Source organism: Oryctolagus cuniculus, chromosome 11 (genome assembly GCF_964237555.1).
Source record: "Oryctolagus cuniculus chromosome 11, mOryCun1.1, whole genome shotgun sequence".
In the NCBI taxonomy this organism is placed as follows: domain Eukaryota; kingdom Metazoa; phylum Chordata; class Mammalia; order Lagomorpha; family Leporidae; genus Oryctolagus; species Oryctolagus cuniculus.
Genome location: NC_091442.1, coordinates 48,158,049 through 48,173,297, shown reverse-complemented (window position 1 = coordinate 48,173,297; position 15,249 = coordinate 48,158,049). Strand labels below are relative to the sequence as shown.

The 15,249-nt window shown below is 46.9% G+C and overlaps 1 protein-coding gene across 1 annotated transcript; it reads right to left on the bottom strand.

Moving 5' to 3' along the window:
- Positions 1-13,020: 13,020 nt before the first annotated feature.
- On the bottom strand, positions 13,021-14,846 carry CDRT15L2 (CMT1A duplicated region transcript 15 like 2). The gene is made up of 3 exons (XM_070051443.1): positions 14,635-14,846; positions 14,031-14,404; positions 13,021-13,440 (listed from the first exon to the last, which is right to left on the bottom strand). Exons 1-3 carry the CDS (start codon positions 14,770-14,772, stop codon positions 13,389-13,391), a joined length of 564 nt encoding a protein of 187 aa, XP_069907544.1. The 5' UTR covers positions 14,773-14,846; the 3' UTR covers positions 13,021-13,388.
- Between the last annotated feature and the right edge of the window lie 403 nt (positions 14,847-15,249).

Below are 15,249 nucleotides of genomic sequence, written 5' to 3'. Positions count from 1 at the left end.
AAATTGATTGCATCAAATAATTCTACACTTTTACTCCACCTCACGTTTTTATGTATTTGATGTTAGAATTTATAATATTTTGTAATGTGTGTCCCTTACGATTTATTATAGCTATAGTTGTTATTCATAGTTTTGACTTTTAACTTTTGTTTGAGGGATAAAGTTGTCGTATACATCATTATTTCAGTCTTAGAATTCTGTTTTACTTGTACCATCAAGTTCTGTGCTGCCGTATATTTCATGTTATCAACTAACGGTCTTTTATTTCAGCTTAAAGAACTCCCATCAGCAGTCCTTGAAAGACAGGTCTAGTGGCGATGGACTCCTTTCGATTTAGGTTGCCTGAGAAATTTAAAAAATTCCCCTTCGCTTTGGTTTGGATATGGTTTGAGTGTTACCCCAAAGGCCCATGTGTTGGAGGCATGATTCTCGATGTGGCAAAATTGGAGGAGGGGGTGTGACTCTGAAGAAGTGGGGCCTGATGCCAGATAATTAAGTTACTGAGAGTGCTGCCCTGAGAAGGGATTCAGAGTTTCCATGGGGTCCAGGTAGTTCATGAGAGAGGCTGCCCCTGCTCTGGCTCCCCTTCTCACCATGTGACTGCTCCCTCTTGCATATGCTGCTGCCATGATGTGAGTGTCGAATGGGGACCTCTGTAGGGGTCAGATCAGTGGATCTTCCTGGTCTCCAAGCTTCTGAAGTGGTGAGTTACATAACCCTGTTTACTTTATGGGGTAGCCAGCCTCAGGTGTTTTGTGACAGTGATGGAAGCAGATTAATCTGTCCCTGGCTTATGAAAGAAAGCTTTTCCTTGGTTGTCAGGTTTTTCCTTCAGCACTTTGAACATATTCCACTGTCTCCTGGCCTTCATATTTTTATATAGTCATATCAATACTCCTTTGTATGTAATGAGCTTCTTATCTCTTCTGCTTTTATATTTTTGGGTAGAATTGGTTGATACCTCTGTACTTCAGAGAGTACTGGCTTCAGTTGTTACTTATTTAATATGTTTTCTGGAAGAATCATGATTAAGAAGTATTGATGTTTCTATATTTTCTACTTCTCATAAATATTATTTAAGAAATAAATTCAGATAGAATCAATATTTAAAAGCACTCAGATTATGAAGCATGCTTACCAAGGGAGACTGGAATATTCTGTCAAGATAGGTGATCACATAACCAACGTAAAACACATGTGATTGTTGAACAGCAGACACATGATGTAAGCCTGGCTCTCCAAATAGATTCAGCTGTTCCTCATGGAAACAAACCATGTACTTATCAAAGTTAAAACTAGATTAGATAAAGAAATTATGATATAGACAATATGGAATCCCACCAATCAGTGATACAAAATGAAATCCTGTCTTTTGCGACAAAATGGATGCAACTGGAAACCATTATACTTAGTGAAATGAGCCAGTCCCAAAACGACAAATACCACATGATCTCCCTGATCTCTAGCAATTAATAGAGTACCTGAAAGGTAATCTATATGAGTGAAATTGACACCTTGAGATGCAGTTTTTTATAGAAAGATTTATTTAATAAATATAAATTTCCAAAGTACAACTTCTGGATTATAGCGGTTCTTCCCCCCATACCCGCCCTCTCATCCCTAAACATCTCACCTCCTACTCCCTCTCCCATCCCATTCTTCATTAAGATTCATTTTTAATTATCTTTATACACAGAAGATCAACTCTATACTAAGTAAAGACTTTAACAGTTTGCACCCACACAGACAATAAAATATAAAGTACTGTTTGAAGACTAGTTTTACCATTAATTCTCATAGTACAACACATTAAGGACAGAGGTCCTACATGGGGAATAAGGGCACAGTGACTGCTGTTGTTGATTTAACAGTTGACACTCTTATTTATGACGTCACTGATCACCTGAGGCTCTTGTCATGAGCTGCCAAGGCTATGGAAGCCTCTTAAGTCCACAAACTCTGACATTATTTAGACAAGGCCATGATCAAAGTCAGAGTTCTCTCCTCCCTTTAGAGCAAGGTACCTCCTTCTCTGATGGCCCATTCTTTCCACTGGATTCTCACTCACAGAGATCTTTCATGCAGGTCATTTTTTGCCAGAGTGTTTTGGCTTTCAATGCCTGAGAAACTCTCATGGGCTTTTTACCAGATCCAGATGCCTTAAGGGCTGATTCTGAGGCTGGAGTGCTGTTTAGGACACTTGTCATTCGATGAGTCTGCTGTGTATCCTGCTTCCCATGTTGGATTGTTCTTTCCTTTTAAATTCTATCAATTATTCTTAGCAGACACTTGGTCTTATTTATGTGATCTCTCTGACACTTAATCGAATCTTTATGATCAGTTATGAACTTAAACTGATCACTTTAACGAAGAAGATGGCAATGGGACCTGTCAACTTAATGGGATTTGGAGTCCTATGGCACATTTTTAGCTTTACCATAAGGAATAAGTCCTAGGGAACGTGTGCCAAATTGTACATCTCCTTCCTCTCTTATTTCCACTCTTATTTTTAACAGAGATCAATTTTCAGTTAAATTTAAACACCTAAGAATAATTCTGTGTTAAGTAAAAACTTCAACGAATAGTATTAAGTAGAAAAAGAAAATACTAAAAAGGATAAAATGGTAAGCTGTTCCCTGACAGTCAGGATAAAGGCTGATCAAGTCATTGCTTCTCACAGTGTCAGTTTCACTTCTACAGGTTTCCTTTTAGTTGCTCAGTAGGTTGTTACAGATCCCAGAGAACATATGATATTTGTCTCTTTGGGAATGGCTTATTTCACTCAAGCATGATCTTTTGCATTCCTCCATTTTGTTGCAAATGACCAGATTTCATTTTTAACCACTGTGTAGTATTCCATAGAGTACATATCCCATAATTTCTTTATCCAGTCTTCTGTTGATGGGCATTTAGGTTGACTCCATGCCTTAGGTCTTGTGAATTGAACTGTAATAAACATTGAGGTGCAGACAACTCTTTTATTTGCCAATTTAACTTCCCTTGGGCAAATTCTGAATAGTGGAATGGCTGGGTCCTGTGGTAGGGCTATATTCAGATTTCTGAGGTACTTCCAAACTGTCTTCCATAGTGGCTTCACCAGTTTGCATTCTCACCAACAGTGGATTTGTGTGCCTTTTATCCCCACATCCTCTCCAGCATCTGTTGTTAGTTGATTTCTGTATGTAAGGCATTCTAACCGGGGTGTGGTGAAACCTTCATTGTAGTTTTGATTTGCATGTCTCTGATGGCTAATGATCCTGAACATTTTTTCATGTGTCTGTTGGCTGTCTGGATTTCCTCTTTTGAAAACTGTCTGTTTAGGTGCTTGGCCCATCTCTTAAATGGGTTGTTTGTTTTGTTGTGGTGGAGTTTCTTGAATTCTTTGTAGATCCTGGTCATTAATTCTTTATTAGCTGCATAATTTGCAAATATTTTCTCCCATTCTGTTGGTACAGAAACTTCTCAATTTGATGTCATCCCAGTTGATAATTTTGCCTTTGGCTGCCTGTGCCTCTGGGATCTTTCCCAAGATGTGTTTGCCTGTGCCAATATCTTGCAGGGTTTCTCCAATGTTCTCTAATAATTTGATGGTGGCAGGTCTTAGATTTAGATGTTTAATCCATGTTGAATGTGTAAGGTGTAAGATAGGGGTCTTGCTTCATACTTCTGCTTGTGGTAAACCATTTTCCCCAGCACCATTTTGGAATAGGTTGTCCTTGCTCCAGGAATTGGATTTAGCTCCTTGATCAAAAATAAGTTGGTTGTAGATGTTTGGATTGATTTCTGGTGTTTCTATTCTGTTACATTGGTCTATCCATCTGTTTTGTACTAGCACCAGACTGTTTTGATTTTAACTGCCCTGTAGTATGTCTTGAAATCTGATATTGTGATGCCTACAGCTCTGTTTTTGTTATATACGGTTGCTTTAGCTATTTGAGGTCTCCCGTGCCTCCATATGAATTTCAGCATCATTTTTGCCACGTCTAAGAAGAACGTCTTTGGTATTTATTTGGTATCGCATTGAATCTGTAAGTTGATATTGGAAGAGTGGACATTTTGACTATATTGATTCTTCGAATCCATGAACATGAAATTTTTTTCCATCTATTATGTCTTTTTCTATTTCTTTCTTTAGAGTTGTGTAATTCTCGTCATAGAGATCTTTGACCACCTTGGTTAAATTTATTCCAAGATATTTCATATTTTTGTAGCTGTTCTGAACCCTATTGATTTTAGAAGTTCTTTCTCAGCCATGGCATTGTCTGTGTATACAAAGGCTGTTGATTTTTCGTGTGTTCATTTTATAATCTGCTATTTTACCAAACTCTCCTATGAGTTCCAATAGTCTCTTAGTGGAGTTCTTGGAATCCTCTAAATAAAGAATCATATTGTCTGCAAAGAGGGATAGTTTGACTTCTTCCTTCCAAATTTGTATCCCTTTGATTTCTGTTTCTTGCCTAATGGCTCTGGCTAAAATTTTCAGTACTATATTGAATAGCAATGATGAGAATAGGCATCGCTGTCGGGTACCAGATCTCAGTGGAAATGCTTCCAACTTTTCCACATTCAGTATGATGCTGGCCATGGGTTTGTCATAAATTGCCTTGATTTTTTGAGGAATGTTCCTTCTAGACCGAATTTGTTTAGAGTTTTCATCTTGAAAGGGTGTTGCACTTTATCAAATGAGATGCAATGATTTTTAACAGATTTATTTATTTATTTGAATATCAGAGTTACACACAGATAGAGGAGGGGCAGAGAGAGAGAGAGAGGTTTTCCACCTACTGATTCACTCCCCAGTTGGCCGCAACTGCTTCCAATCAGAAGCCAGGAGCCTCCTCCAGGTCTTCCGACACGGGTTCAAGGGCCCAAGGACTTGGGCCGTTCTTCCACTGCTTTTCCAGGCTATATTAGAGAGCTGGATCGGAAGTGGAGCAGCTGAGACTTGAACCGGTGCCCATATGGGTTGCCTGTACAGCAGGCAGTGGCATTACCTGCTACACCACAGCACTGGCCCCAGGGTTAATCTTATGACGATAAGGTTAACTGAAAATACATCTTTATAAAAAAATAAAGTGTGGAAATAGGAGAGGGAGGAGGAAGAAGGGTGGGTACATTGCAGGGAGGAAGGGCAGGTTAGGAAATATCATTATGCTTCTGATCTGTATATAGGAAATACATGAGATTTGTGTGCCCTAAATAAAATTTTTAAAAATGGAAAAAGAATATTTAAAAAAAGAAAAAATCAATTACTCAATGTTCTATGTACATACAAGAAATTTACTTAATTTAAATTTCAAAATTGAGTATTAAAGCCGTTTGAAGTGGAATTCTGTTTTATTTATATGCATGGTCAAAGACAGGTCTTTAAATATTTCTATACTAATGAAAAGTTCAAGGAGTGGGTGTTTGCCACAGTGATTAAGACTTTGCTTGGGATGCCTGCATCCCATATTCTGCTGCCTGGGTTTGAGTCCTAGGTTTGCTCCCAATCCCAGTTTTCTGCTGCTGCATACCCTGGGGTACAGCAGGTGGTGGTTCAAATGGTTGGACCCCAGCTCCTCTTATAAGATACCCAGACTGAGTTCCTAGCTCCTGGCTTCAGTTTGGCCCAGCCTTGGCTGTTGCAGGCATTTGGGGAGTGAATTAGTGGATGGGAGATTTCTCTCTGTATGTCTCTCTTTGTCTCTGTCACTCTATGACCTATGAGAAATCGCTTGTTGGAGCCAGCATTGTATTGCAGCAGTGAAGCCACTGCTGGAGATGACTTGGGCTGGGCCCAGACTTGGCTGTTGGGGCCATTTGGGAAGTGAGTCAGCCAATAGATGATCTCTTTCTTTGTCTCACCCTACCTCTCTGTTGCTCTGCCTTTCAAATAAATATATGAACAAAAGAGTCTGTAAAAAAGACTTAAGAAAGCAGCTAACCAGATCAGTCTACACAAAAGCTCTGTTATCTTACAAGAGTTTCCATCACTTCTGAATTTAGTAATAGTACATGCATTTTCTCATATTAAACAGAGATAGAGACGAAATGGGTCTTAGTGAATAAAGTCATTCCCTCTGAGTAGTTTTTTCTATCCTAAAATTAAAGCTAGTTCTTTTTCTGCAATTCGATTTGTATTTTCAGGTTGAGATGGTGCATTGAAACTGCTTAGCTCAAAACAATTAGAATGAATAAAGTTTATGAAGTATTTCTTATATACCAGACACTGACCAAATTGCATTATATGAATTGATAGTCAATACTCTGAGGAAACAGTGGCAAAAGAGATTAAATTCCTTACAAAGTTTGCAGACTGGTGAATGATAGAATCAGCTGTAAATGGAAAGACTGAGTTGCACATTGATGCTCATTGTTAACAGAGATTATTGTTGGAGTTGGTCATGGCACAGCCATGGAAATTGGAGTCACATGAATTACAAACTATGACAGTCACATCAAGTTTGGAAAATGATGTTTTTAGAACTGAAATCTGTGATGTAGTATTTGAAAGTCCTTTAAATGTTGAGGGCAAGACTTTTTCCTTTTACACTTAAATCCAGTTCTAGAAAAATATGTGAGTGCCAGCACACTAAAGCTTGCTGATCTTCTAAAATGCTAGGAGCAAAGCCCAGTGATGTGCCATTCAGTTCCCATTCTGCTGCTGGGAAACTGAATGAATGCACACCCAGTGGGAGGACACGATGGCATTCCCTCAGCTGCCATTCTTAGGTGCTGCCTACTCAAAGCAATGCCACCAGGAGGATCTGCAGTGCTTCCAATGATTCAGAGCCTCCTTGGAATATTGTGATAGAACTACATGTGCATATTTAATACAGGCACTTAAACTAATGAGACCCAAGCAAGGTAGAAACATTGAGAAGCTCTGCTTTTCATTAGAGAGGTGGAGATTGCTCCATTTAGTCTCATGGAGTACCTAATAAACAAAACAATTGCTTCTGTGGATCGGTGCCTCGACAGGCCCAGTGAAGTCATTCCTGGGTTTTGGTGTTCAGAAAATTCCCCCAGGTCTGTAACCAGCAAGCTCAGCAAGCCGGAGACTCAGGAGGGCCAATGGTACAGCAGCCGAGTCTGGTGGAGAGCAAAGGGGGACAGCCAGAAGAGCGAATTTCCCTTCCTCTGCCTTTGGTTCCATCTGGGACTTCTGTGGATTGGGTGCCCCCAACCCCTGCGTTGGTGGGGGCAGTCTTCTTTACTCAGTTCACTGATTCAAATATAAATCACTCAGAAACATTCTCAGGACACACCCAGAAAGAACCTTGAGTTAAATGGCTGGGCATCTCATGGCAGAACCCTCAGTGTCCTTTTTTATGTCCTTCTGGCAGAAATTTGGACATCCTGTTTGGGTTTTAGCTATTGACCCCATGACTGGGGGTTTGGAGGAAGAGGAGGGAAGCCAGGGGTTGAGAGGTGGAGCGAGCGATGCGAGTGGGTGGGGGAGAAAGAGGAAACCCGTCTCCATGTGGGTCACTTATTCAGGCTACAACTTTCTTTCTCAATTTTTATTGATTTTTCTAAATCCTCAGCTAGTTGCTTTTTTTTCAGTTTGCCAAATGACCACATTGTAGGTAGATTTTATATAGCCTACTCTTTTCTATTGGATTAAACAAGGATCCTCTTCATCTCCCAATGTGTGTGTGTGTGTGTGTGTGTGTGTGTGCGTATTTCCTATATAAAGGAAAACTTATAACCCAAGGACACAGAAATACATCATTAAATGAAGACAGTTTGTTGGCATAAAATTTAAAAATTGGAAGTTATTGATACTTGGAATTTTCCTAGAACACCAAGCATTTCTACCTTAAATTTATATTCTTTTCTAAGAAATGTCTAGGCATACTGCCATTTTTACCAAGAATTCTAGCAATAATTTTCAGATGATGAAGTTTCCAAGAACAGAAGCCAGTCCCTTAACTAGTAGCACCCTGCCCATTTCTTGGCAGCTACTGAATAGACTTTTGGGGACAGCTGACCTATCACACCAAAATCCAGTCACAGTGTGGCGGCAGCTCTAGGATAATCAACTCAGAACTCTTTAGTACATTTCACTGTTAAATGGTTGACACATTCAGTGCATAATAGCTCTCATTTTTATATTTTCTCATTTACATTTTCCTTAGTAAGAATGAAAGTACTCTACTGGTTTGGTGGAAGATTTAGAGGGAGCCGAAACTCATGGAATATAATTTTCTGAAAGGACTGGAGTGGGCAACAGTGCCTCCTGGGGTGGGTGAGAGAGATCTCTTTAGCCTGGGGCAAATCCCTCCCCAGATCCTGGATTTCTTGGAAGCCACACCAGCAGCCAAGCATGCCTCACTGCTCCAGGGGGGCGATTGTAGATCTGGTTAGCAGGAAAAACTGCACTGTGCAATCTGCCCTCCTCCTGCAAGCAGGTGAGGCTGCTACAGGTGGCGCCTTGTCTTGGTGGCTGACCTCCTCCTGCACAGAGAATTAATCTTCCATGACACGGATGAAGGATGCTTCAGAAACTGTTTCACAGATCAAATTGCCCTGCGTGTTCCCCCAAGATGATTCCAAGTCGTGTATCACAATGATGTTGACAAATAAAGCTGCGACTTCCCAGGAACAAGCTGTCAGTTTGGTACCTACCAGAATAAGTGTACCTAACCAAAGTAAAAGCTATAATATTATTGCCCAACGAAGAAGCTAGTGACTCCAAGCTAATTAAAGATGGGCCCTATTCAGAATGGTAGTTTATTAAGTTGATTCAGTACAATCAATGAACACATGTAGGCTTTCCAAGAGTGTGTAGGTTGTGCTGTGTGTGTGTGCATCTGTGTGTGCCTGTGTCTGTGCATCTCTGTGTGCTTGTGGGTATGTGTGATGTCTGTGAGTCTGTGTGGGTTGTGTGCATGTGTGCCTGTGTGCAAATGAGTCTGTGTGTGTGGGAGGGTATGCGTATGTGCATGTGTTCATGTTTGTGTCTGTGTGTCAGTGCAGTGTGTAAGTGCATGTGTGCACATGTGTATGTGTGCTGTCACTGAGTCTTTGGGGGGGGTTTATGTATGGTGTCTGTGTGTTGTCTGTGCATGGGTGTGAGTATGTGATGTGTGTGGGGTGCACGTGTTGTGTTTGCATGTGTAGTGTATTCCTGTGTGTGCTTGTGTGGTTAGAGTAAAGAGTGATGCTGCACTTGGCAGTTTGGCAGCATTTGCAAATGGCTGCTCCAGTCCTCCTGGGTGCTGTGCAGGGAGCATGGCCCTTGGTGTGCGCGTGCGGTGAGGCGAGGAGCCTGGCAGGCACTGGCAGGCCGCAGAGGCCATTGGCAGCTCCAGGGTCTAGCAGGTGAGGCGGGCTCCAGTACACAAGTGTGGCCTGGTCCTCCAGCCTTGGAGCCTCGCAGAGGCGGGGCCTGGGCTGAGCACGGTGTTGCAGCTGGCAGACACCACAGCAGGCCCCAGAAGAGTGACTGGACCGAGGCCTCGGTGAAGGGAAGTGCGGGGAGCAGCCAGGAAGGAAACAGAGACTCGCGGGACGGTGGCGGCGGAGCAGTGAGCGGCCATGGGCCAGGGTGGGCAGGCTGGGCGCAGCTGGACGCTGGTGTGTGCAGGGAGAAGGCCATCTGAGAGGCCAGCCACCCTCAGGAGGATGCGCCAGCCATTGTTGGGAGGCCTGCGTGTGTCAGATGCGGAAGCTGCTCTCTGCTTTACGCACGGCCTTTCCAAACCAAAGGCTGTGGTTGCATCCAGGGTTCCTGGATGGATGGACAGAGGCCGCCGAAGTACCATAGGGGAGAGTTAGAAACACCGCAGGTCTTGTGCGTGATGCCCCTTGGTTCTTGAACAATCCTAGGTTAAATGCAGAAGTAGTGACATACCTCTATATCTTTTCGTTAAAACTCATGAAATGCGTCTCTGGGGAATGGAATTGTTGGCCTTGTCTGGGAGCCTTGAGCATCCTGAGTGTTCTGTGGTTTGGAGAAGGTGGGAGGCGAGGAATTGTAAGAGGTAATATGATGATGTGTTGCTGCTTGGGCTACTTTCAGCCATTTTTCTGTGTTTGGGTCCTTTCGTTTTACTATTTATATAGTGTATATAGTGGACAAATGACTCCTAATTTTGTAACACCTAGTTTCTAGATGTTCAAGAGGTTGCCAGTGTATGACAAGGTAGTAAAATTCACATATTTTATTATATAATTGCTGTTGACATTCATGGGAAAGCATGTCCTCTGTAAATGACTTTTGGATGAAAGTTTGTTACGCCATCTGTAAACATTGCATGTGCTAATACTTGTCCACAGGATGGAGGGCAGGGAGGGAAGTGAGGAGGGAATGGTTCCAGACCAAAATGGTCACATTTAGAAGCTACCTCAGAGGTCATTTTTGTTGTCAGTTTGTTTCCCATGAGTATTGGTCATGTATTTCTGTTTGTCTTTCCCCCACTTGGCTGATGGTTTTCGTTGTGGGGGCTTTGGGGGGATTGGAAAGTAGAGCAGATGTTTCTAATTCTGTGTTGTCGCAACTTGGGATTCTGATTTTCCTCACTGAGGTCATGGTTGTTGCTTGGTCTTTCTATATTGTTGTTATTTGGGGTTGTTTCATTTTCTTCTGTTGGCGACACACCTGGACACACTGGGCTATGTCCCTCTGTGGCAGTGAGCCACTCACATCTCCTCTCTGTTCTGACTTGTTCCATAGCCCTGTCACCGTCCAGTCTCACAGCCTGGACCTGCATACAGTTGCACCCTCCTCAGATCCTGCACAGTTAGCACCTAGGGCTCCCAGATGCCAGGTAGCTTGGGGAGGGGGGATGATCCATGGTTTTTCCCAGAGTGCCCACTGTGGGTAGGGACAGTGTGGTGTGGTCCTGGACACCTCCACAAACACAAGAACCTGCCCAATTCCCACTGACTCAGCTGCCTCCCTCAAGCTCCATAGGCAACCTGCCCACCCCAGCCCAAACCCTGTGGAAAAGTTGAGAAAACCTTGAAGAAAATCACCATGGGTTTCAAAGTCTTCCAAAAAACTAATTCCCCTAACCACTCACCTCCCTGTAGCTTCTGGCTCTGAGCTGTGATTCTGCACATGGTTTGCCTGGTGCTTACCATGGTCTCGGTGCAGCAGCAGAGGGGATCCACCCCGAGGTTCCCAGACCCACGATGCGCAGGGACTCAGTATTGTGTCAGCGACCATGGCCACTGGATTTCAGGCAAGGAAGGGCCCAATTCTCGGCCAGGTGTCAGGCACAGAGCAGCAGTCTATGCAGGGAGTCATCCCCAAAACCAGGGACACTGCACAGACTCCCATTTGCAGCCACAGTGCGTCTCAGCCTAAACCATGGGCAATCTTGTCAATGGGGGTGGTTCCTGGCCTGGCCTGGCCTGGTTTCTCTCCTGTGTTGTGGACACCACTGCCTGCACCATCCAGGCCAAACACACCTGGGCTCCTCCTGTCACAGCCCCATCCGTGGGCACTGGGATATGGGCTGGCACAGCTCAGATCACAGTGACAGATGGTGACACGGTTCCCCAGTCAACAAGGTTTAACACGCTGGGAGAAAGGCCGCCCTGTCCATGCAGAACCTGTGTGAGTCTTCATTCAGGATCCAGAGGCTGAGGAGCTGGGAGCTCGTGGAGTGCACAGGGAACCACATGCATCTCATTTCACCTGGATCCATGGCACCCGGTGGGGAGGGCTGTGAGTCCACGTCACAGAGGAGAACACTGGGGCTCCAGTGAGGACACCAGCCACTCTGCCTAGCCTCAGAACCCATGTCCCTAACCATGAGGGAGCACTGACCAGCCCAGGGCCGCGCCCATGGTTCCCCTGGATTCCTCACTCTTCTGGGCAGTCAGTGAACCCTGGACACACAGGGGCTTCCTCCTCCCTGCCCCAGGACAGCGGCGGGTTCCCCCCAGGTCCCTGTGTGCTCAGTGTGGGGCTCCCTTGTGCAGCAGGGAGAAGGTGGCTGCACAGCACGGGTGGGGACTCAATGCACTGGCATCCACACAGGAACATGAAGAGAGCTATATTGTACTACATACAGAGGGGGACTTAAATAAACTGTCTGAGAGAGAAGGAGAGGGAGCTATAAATAAACTGATGGTGAGGGGAACAATGGCTCTGGCTGGAGGTGGCCCTGGGAGGACCCAGGAGCTGAGCTGTGCAGAGCCGGGTTTGCTGCCACCACAGATGTTTCACTCGTGGCTGGGGCCAGAGCGGGGCCCCGATGAGTGGATGGGGAAACAGCTTAGAAGGGTGCGTACCCAGCTGGGTGAACGACGGTGGGGACGGTCCTGATTGGAGATTGTGTGCTGCCCACGCTGGTGGCCCCAGGGCCAGCGCCGCTTCGTGAACCAGGGTTGGGGATGCTGTGGCTCTGGTTTGGCTTCTGGAGATGCAGGGGGCTCCAGGGCCTCCAGAGCTGGCACAGTTGCCAGGGACAGACAGGCTTCAGGTGGCTCTGGCTGGGGAGCAGATGCCAGGGTTGCCACCAAATCTGACCCCAGAAGTGCAGCAGCCGCTGCGGGAGGAACCTCCAGGTCTCCCCCTGGTGCTGGAGCTGCAGGAGGAGAACATGTCATGAACACCACTGCCCCTTCCTGCTGTCCTTGCCAAGAGGGAGATGTCGCTGGCTTCCAGAAGAGCCCCAGCCCTGTGCCCACAGCAGAGCCCTGGGCGGAATGTGCTGCAGCCCTGGGACTCTGAGCCTGGTCTTCACTCCAGCCAACACCAGCCTTGGAGCCTCCTCCCAGTGTGGGGCAGCCCTGAGACCCTCTCAGGCTCCCACGCACACACCCCAGTCGTCCTCACCCTCGGGCTCCACTTCAGCCTCAGCCTCCTGGGGCTCTGGATCCTCCAGCTGCATCAGGAGCAGCTGGGCTCGGCGTGCCAGGTCTGAGCTGGGCATCTGGAGCTGGACGTAGGCCAGCAGCTGATTCAGGCTGGCCAGGTCCTGAGGCTCACAGAAGTGTTCCGGGTAGCAGTCCCGCCAGGTACCAAGGAAGGAGCAGAGGGCACTAGGGGTAGCAGGAGGTCAGCAGAGTCAGACACCTTCTGCCCACACTCTCCCTCACCCCTGTGACTCTGGGTTCTGGGCTGAGGATACACGGCCTTGTTTGCAGGTGGGCATTGAGCGGCGGCGCATGTGTGAGCCGGCTGCTGCCTGCCTCCAGGCAGGCCCCTGAAATGGGAAGGGGTGGGCCAGCCTGTTTGAGTTGTGTTGTGGATGAATTCTCACCGTTCCCCAGATGCCCAGGAACCCAGACAATGCTGTTCTCTGCTGTAGGCAACGTCACTGACCTCATCAGCCCTATAGCATTAATCACAGAAATGTAGGAGATGGGGTTACGGTCAGCCCCCTAGTTGCACCCCCGTGTCCCTGCTGGGGAGAATGGAACCTCCCTCCTGACCCAAGGCCCACTCACTCCTTAGTGCGGTCGTCCTCTTCACAGTGAGGCTGAAAGGATGCATACCTAGAGGAGGACAGGAGGTGTCACCTGTGGTGTCCTGTGTGCCACCTGCCAGGAGGTCTGGGGGAGGGGCTGACTCCCTGACTACAGGGGAAGCAAAGCAAGGCAGATAGGGTGGTCTGTGCTGTGGGATGTCGTTTGCTAAGTTCCTGGGTATGTGCCTGCACACAGTGGGCACTTTCTTATGTTTGCTCTGTGGGTGAATTGAGCTCCTTCTAAGGTGTTGAGAGGTCTGAATCCCCTCCAGCAGCCCCTAGGGGTCCTATTCAGGCCATTATCAGGACAGGGACCCCCAGAGGGAATCTGGAAGGTTCTTTGTGAACAGCAAAGCAGCTTTGCCTATGGCCGTGAGAGATGAAGCCTTAGGTCCCAGGCTGTTTCATGAGCCATGGGAGGAAATCTCTAAATCAGACCTCCTGGGCAACCTATCCCTCAGGACCAGGCTTAGAAAGAACTTTATCACCCTGGGAGACACTCCCCCGCTCACCAAGATGCTGCAAGAACACACTGAGGCCCTGAAGGGGAGTAGGGTGTCACCAAGTTCCAGCCAAGGGTGGCGCGTTCCCACTACGCCTGCAAGTGCAGGCCCTCACCTTTGGAACAGCACATGCAGCACCTGCTGGGTGGTGGTGAACTTGTGATAGATGAGCAGGAATGCAGGGACGATGAAGCGGTCCCTTCTCTGCTGGGCAGGCACCAGCTGATTCACCAGCTTCTCCACCTTGCCTGACTCCTGGCTCCCCACGCTGCTGGCAGGCAACAGGGATGGCACAGTTTCCACTGTTGCTGGATCCTCAGGTTCCAGGTTTGGTCCTGGCCCCATCTTAGCTGCTGCCATCTCAGCTGGGGCCGGCTCCACTGGAGCTGAATCAGCTGCTCTTGGCGAGGGCTCCCCCTCCAGCCTGCTTGCCACCATGGTCCCCACTCCGCTGGTGTCCTCCAGGGGTGTGGCAATGTCACTGTCATTCTGGGGTGAGACAAGGAGGGTGGTTGTAATCCTGGCCCTGATGTTCTGCCCCCACCCTCCTGCAATTGTCATGGGACCACCAGGTCCCTATCCCACCCCCGGTCCCTTCCCATGGGTCACGGAGCTCCCAAACTATCCCGTCCACACCACCCAATGTGGATGCAGGGCCACCCAGGAGGATCAAAGGGGAGGTCTGCCCAGGGACCCCTGGCCTGGCTGGCTGAGATCACCTTGGTTTCCCTCTGAGAGAATTGCCAGAGCTGCTGTGGGCGAGGGCTGACCCAATGTCTGTAGCTCTGGAGAATATCCGCAGCCTGGGGCTGGCCCCGGCCTGGGCCTTGGGATGTTGGGAGACAACACGAGAACATATCTGCTCGATGGCCTCTGACCAACTGAACTGGCTGGGTCACCAGCACCACATTGTGGGCGCCTGGTAACCGGGGTTCCAGGTTCTGTTGTGGCCATTGTCAAGGAAGTGAGGTCACTTCCTGAGGTCCTCTCAGCAGACCTTCCCTAATGTTCTGTGGGCTGCTGACTTCTACCCCGCCTGCGGCACAGATACCATGTGTACAGCTGCACACAGTTATACCAGTTCACCCATCAGCTCCCTGAGGCAGTTGGGCCAGCTAGAGCCCGCACTGGGAAGTCATAGTGCTGTTGCAAAGTACAGGATTGTTTTTTAAGCTAAGTAGTATTCCACAGTGTAAATACACCAGAATTTCTTTATCCAGTCAACAGTTGATGAACATCTGGGTTGAGTCCATATCTTAGCCATTGGGCATTGAGCCACAGTGAACATTGGGGTGCAGACCACTCTTTCATGTTCTGAATTCCTTTTCCTTTGG

Bases quoted from the DNA above. Each gene is read 5' to 3' on its own strand.
- CDRT15L2 (XM_070051443.1), bottom strand. From the start codon at position 14,772: ATGTTCTCGTGTTGTCTCCCAACATCCCAAGGCCCAGGCCGGGGCCAG. The intron at 14,405-14,634 runs GTGATCTCAGCC...GTCTCACCCCAG, and splicing joins TCTCTCAGAGGGAAACCAAG to AATGACAGTGACATTGCCAC. The intron at 13,441-14,030 runs GTGAGGGCCTGC...GTCCTCCTCTAG, and splicing joins CTGCATGTGCTGTTCCAAAG to GTATGCATCCTTTCAGCCTC.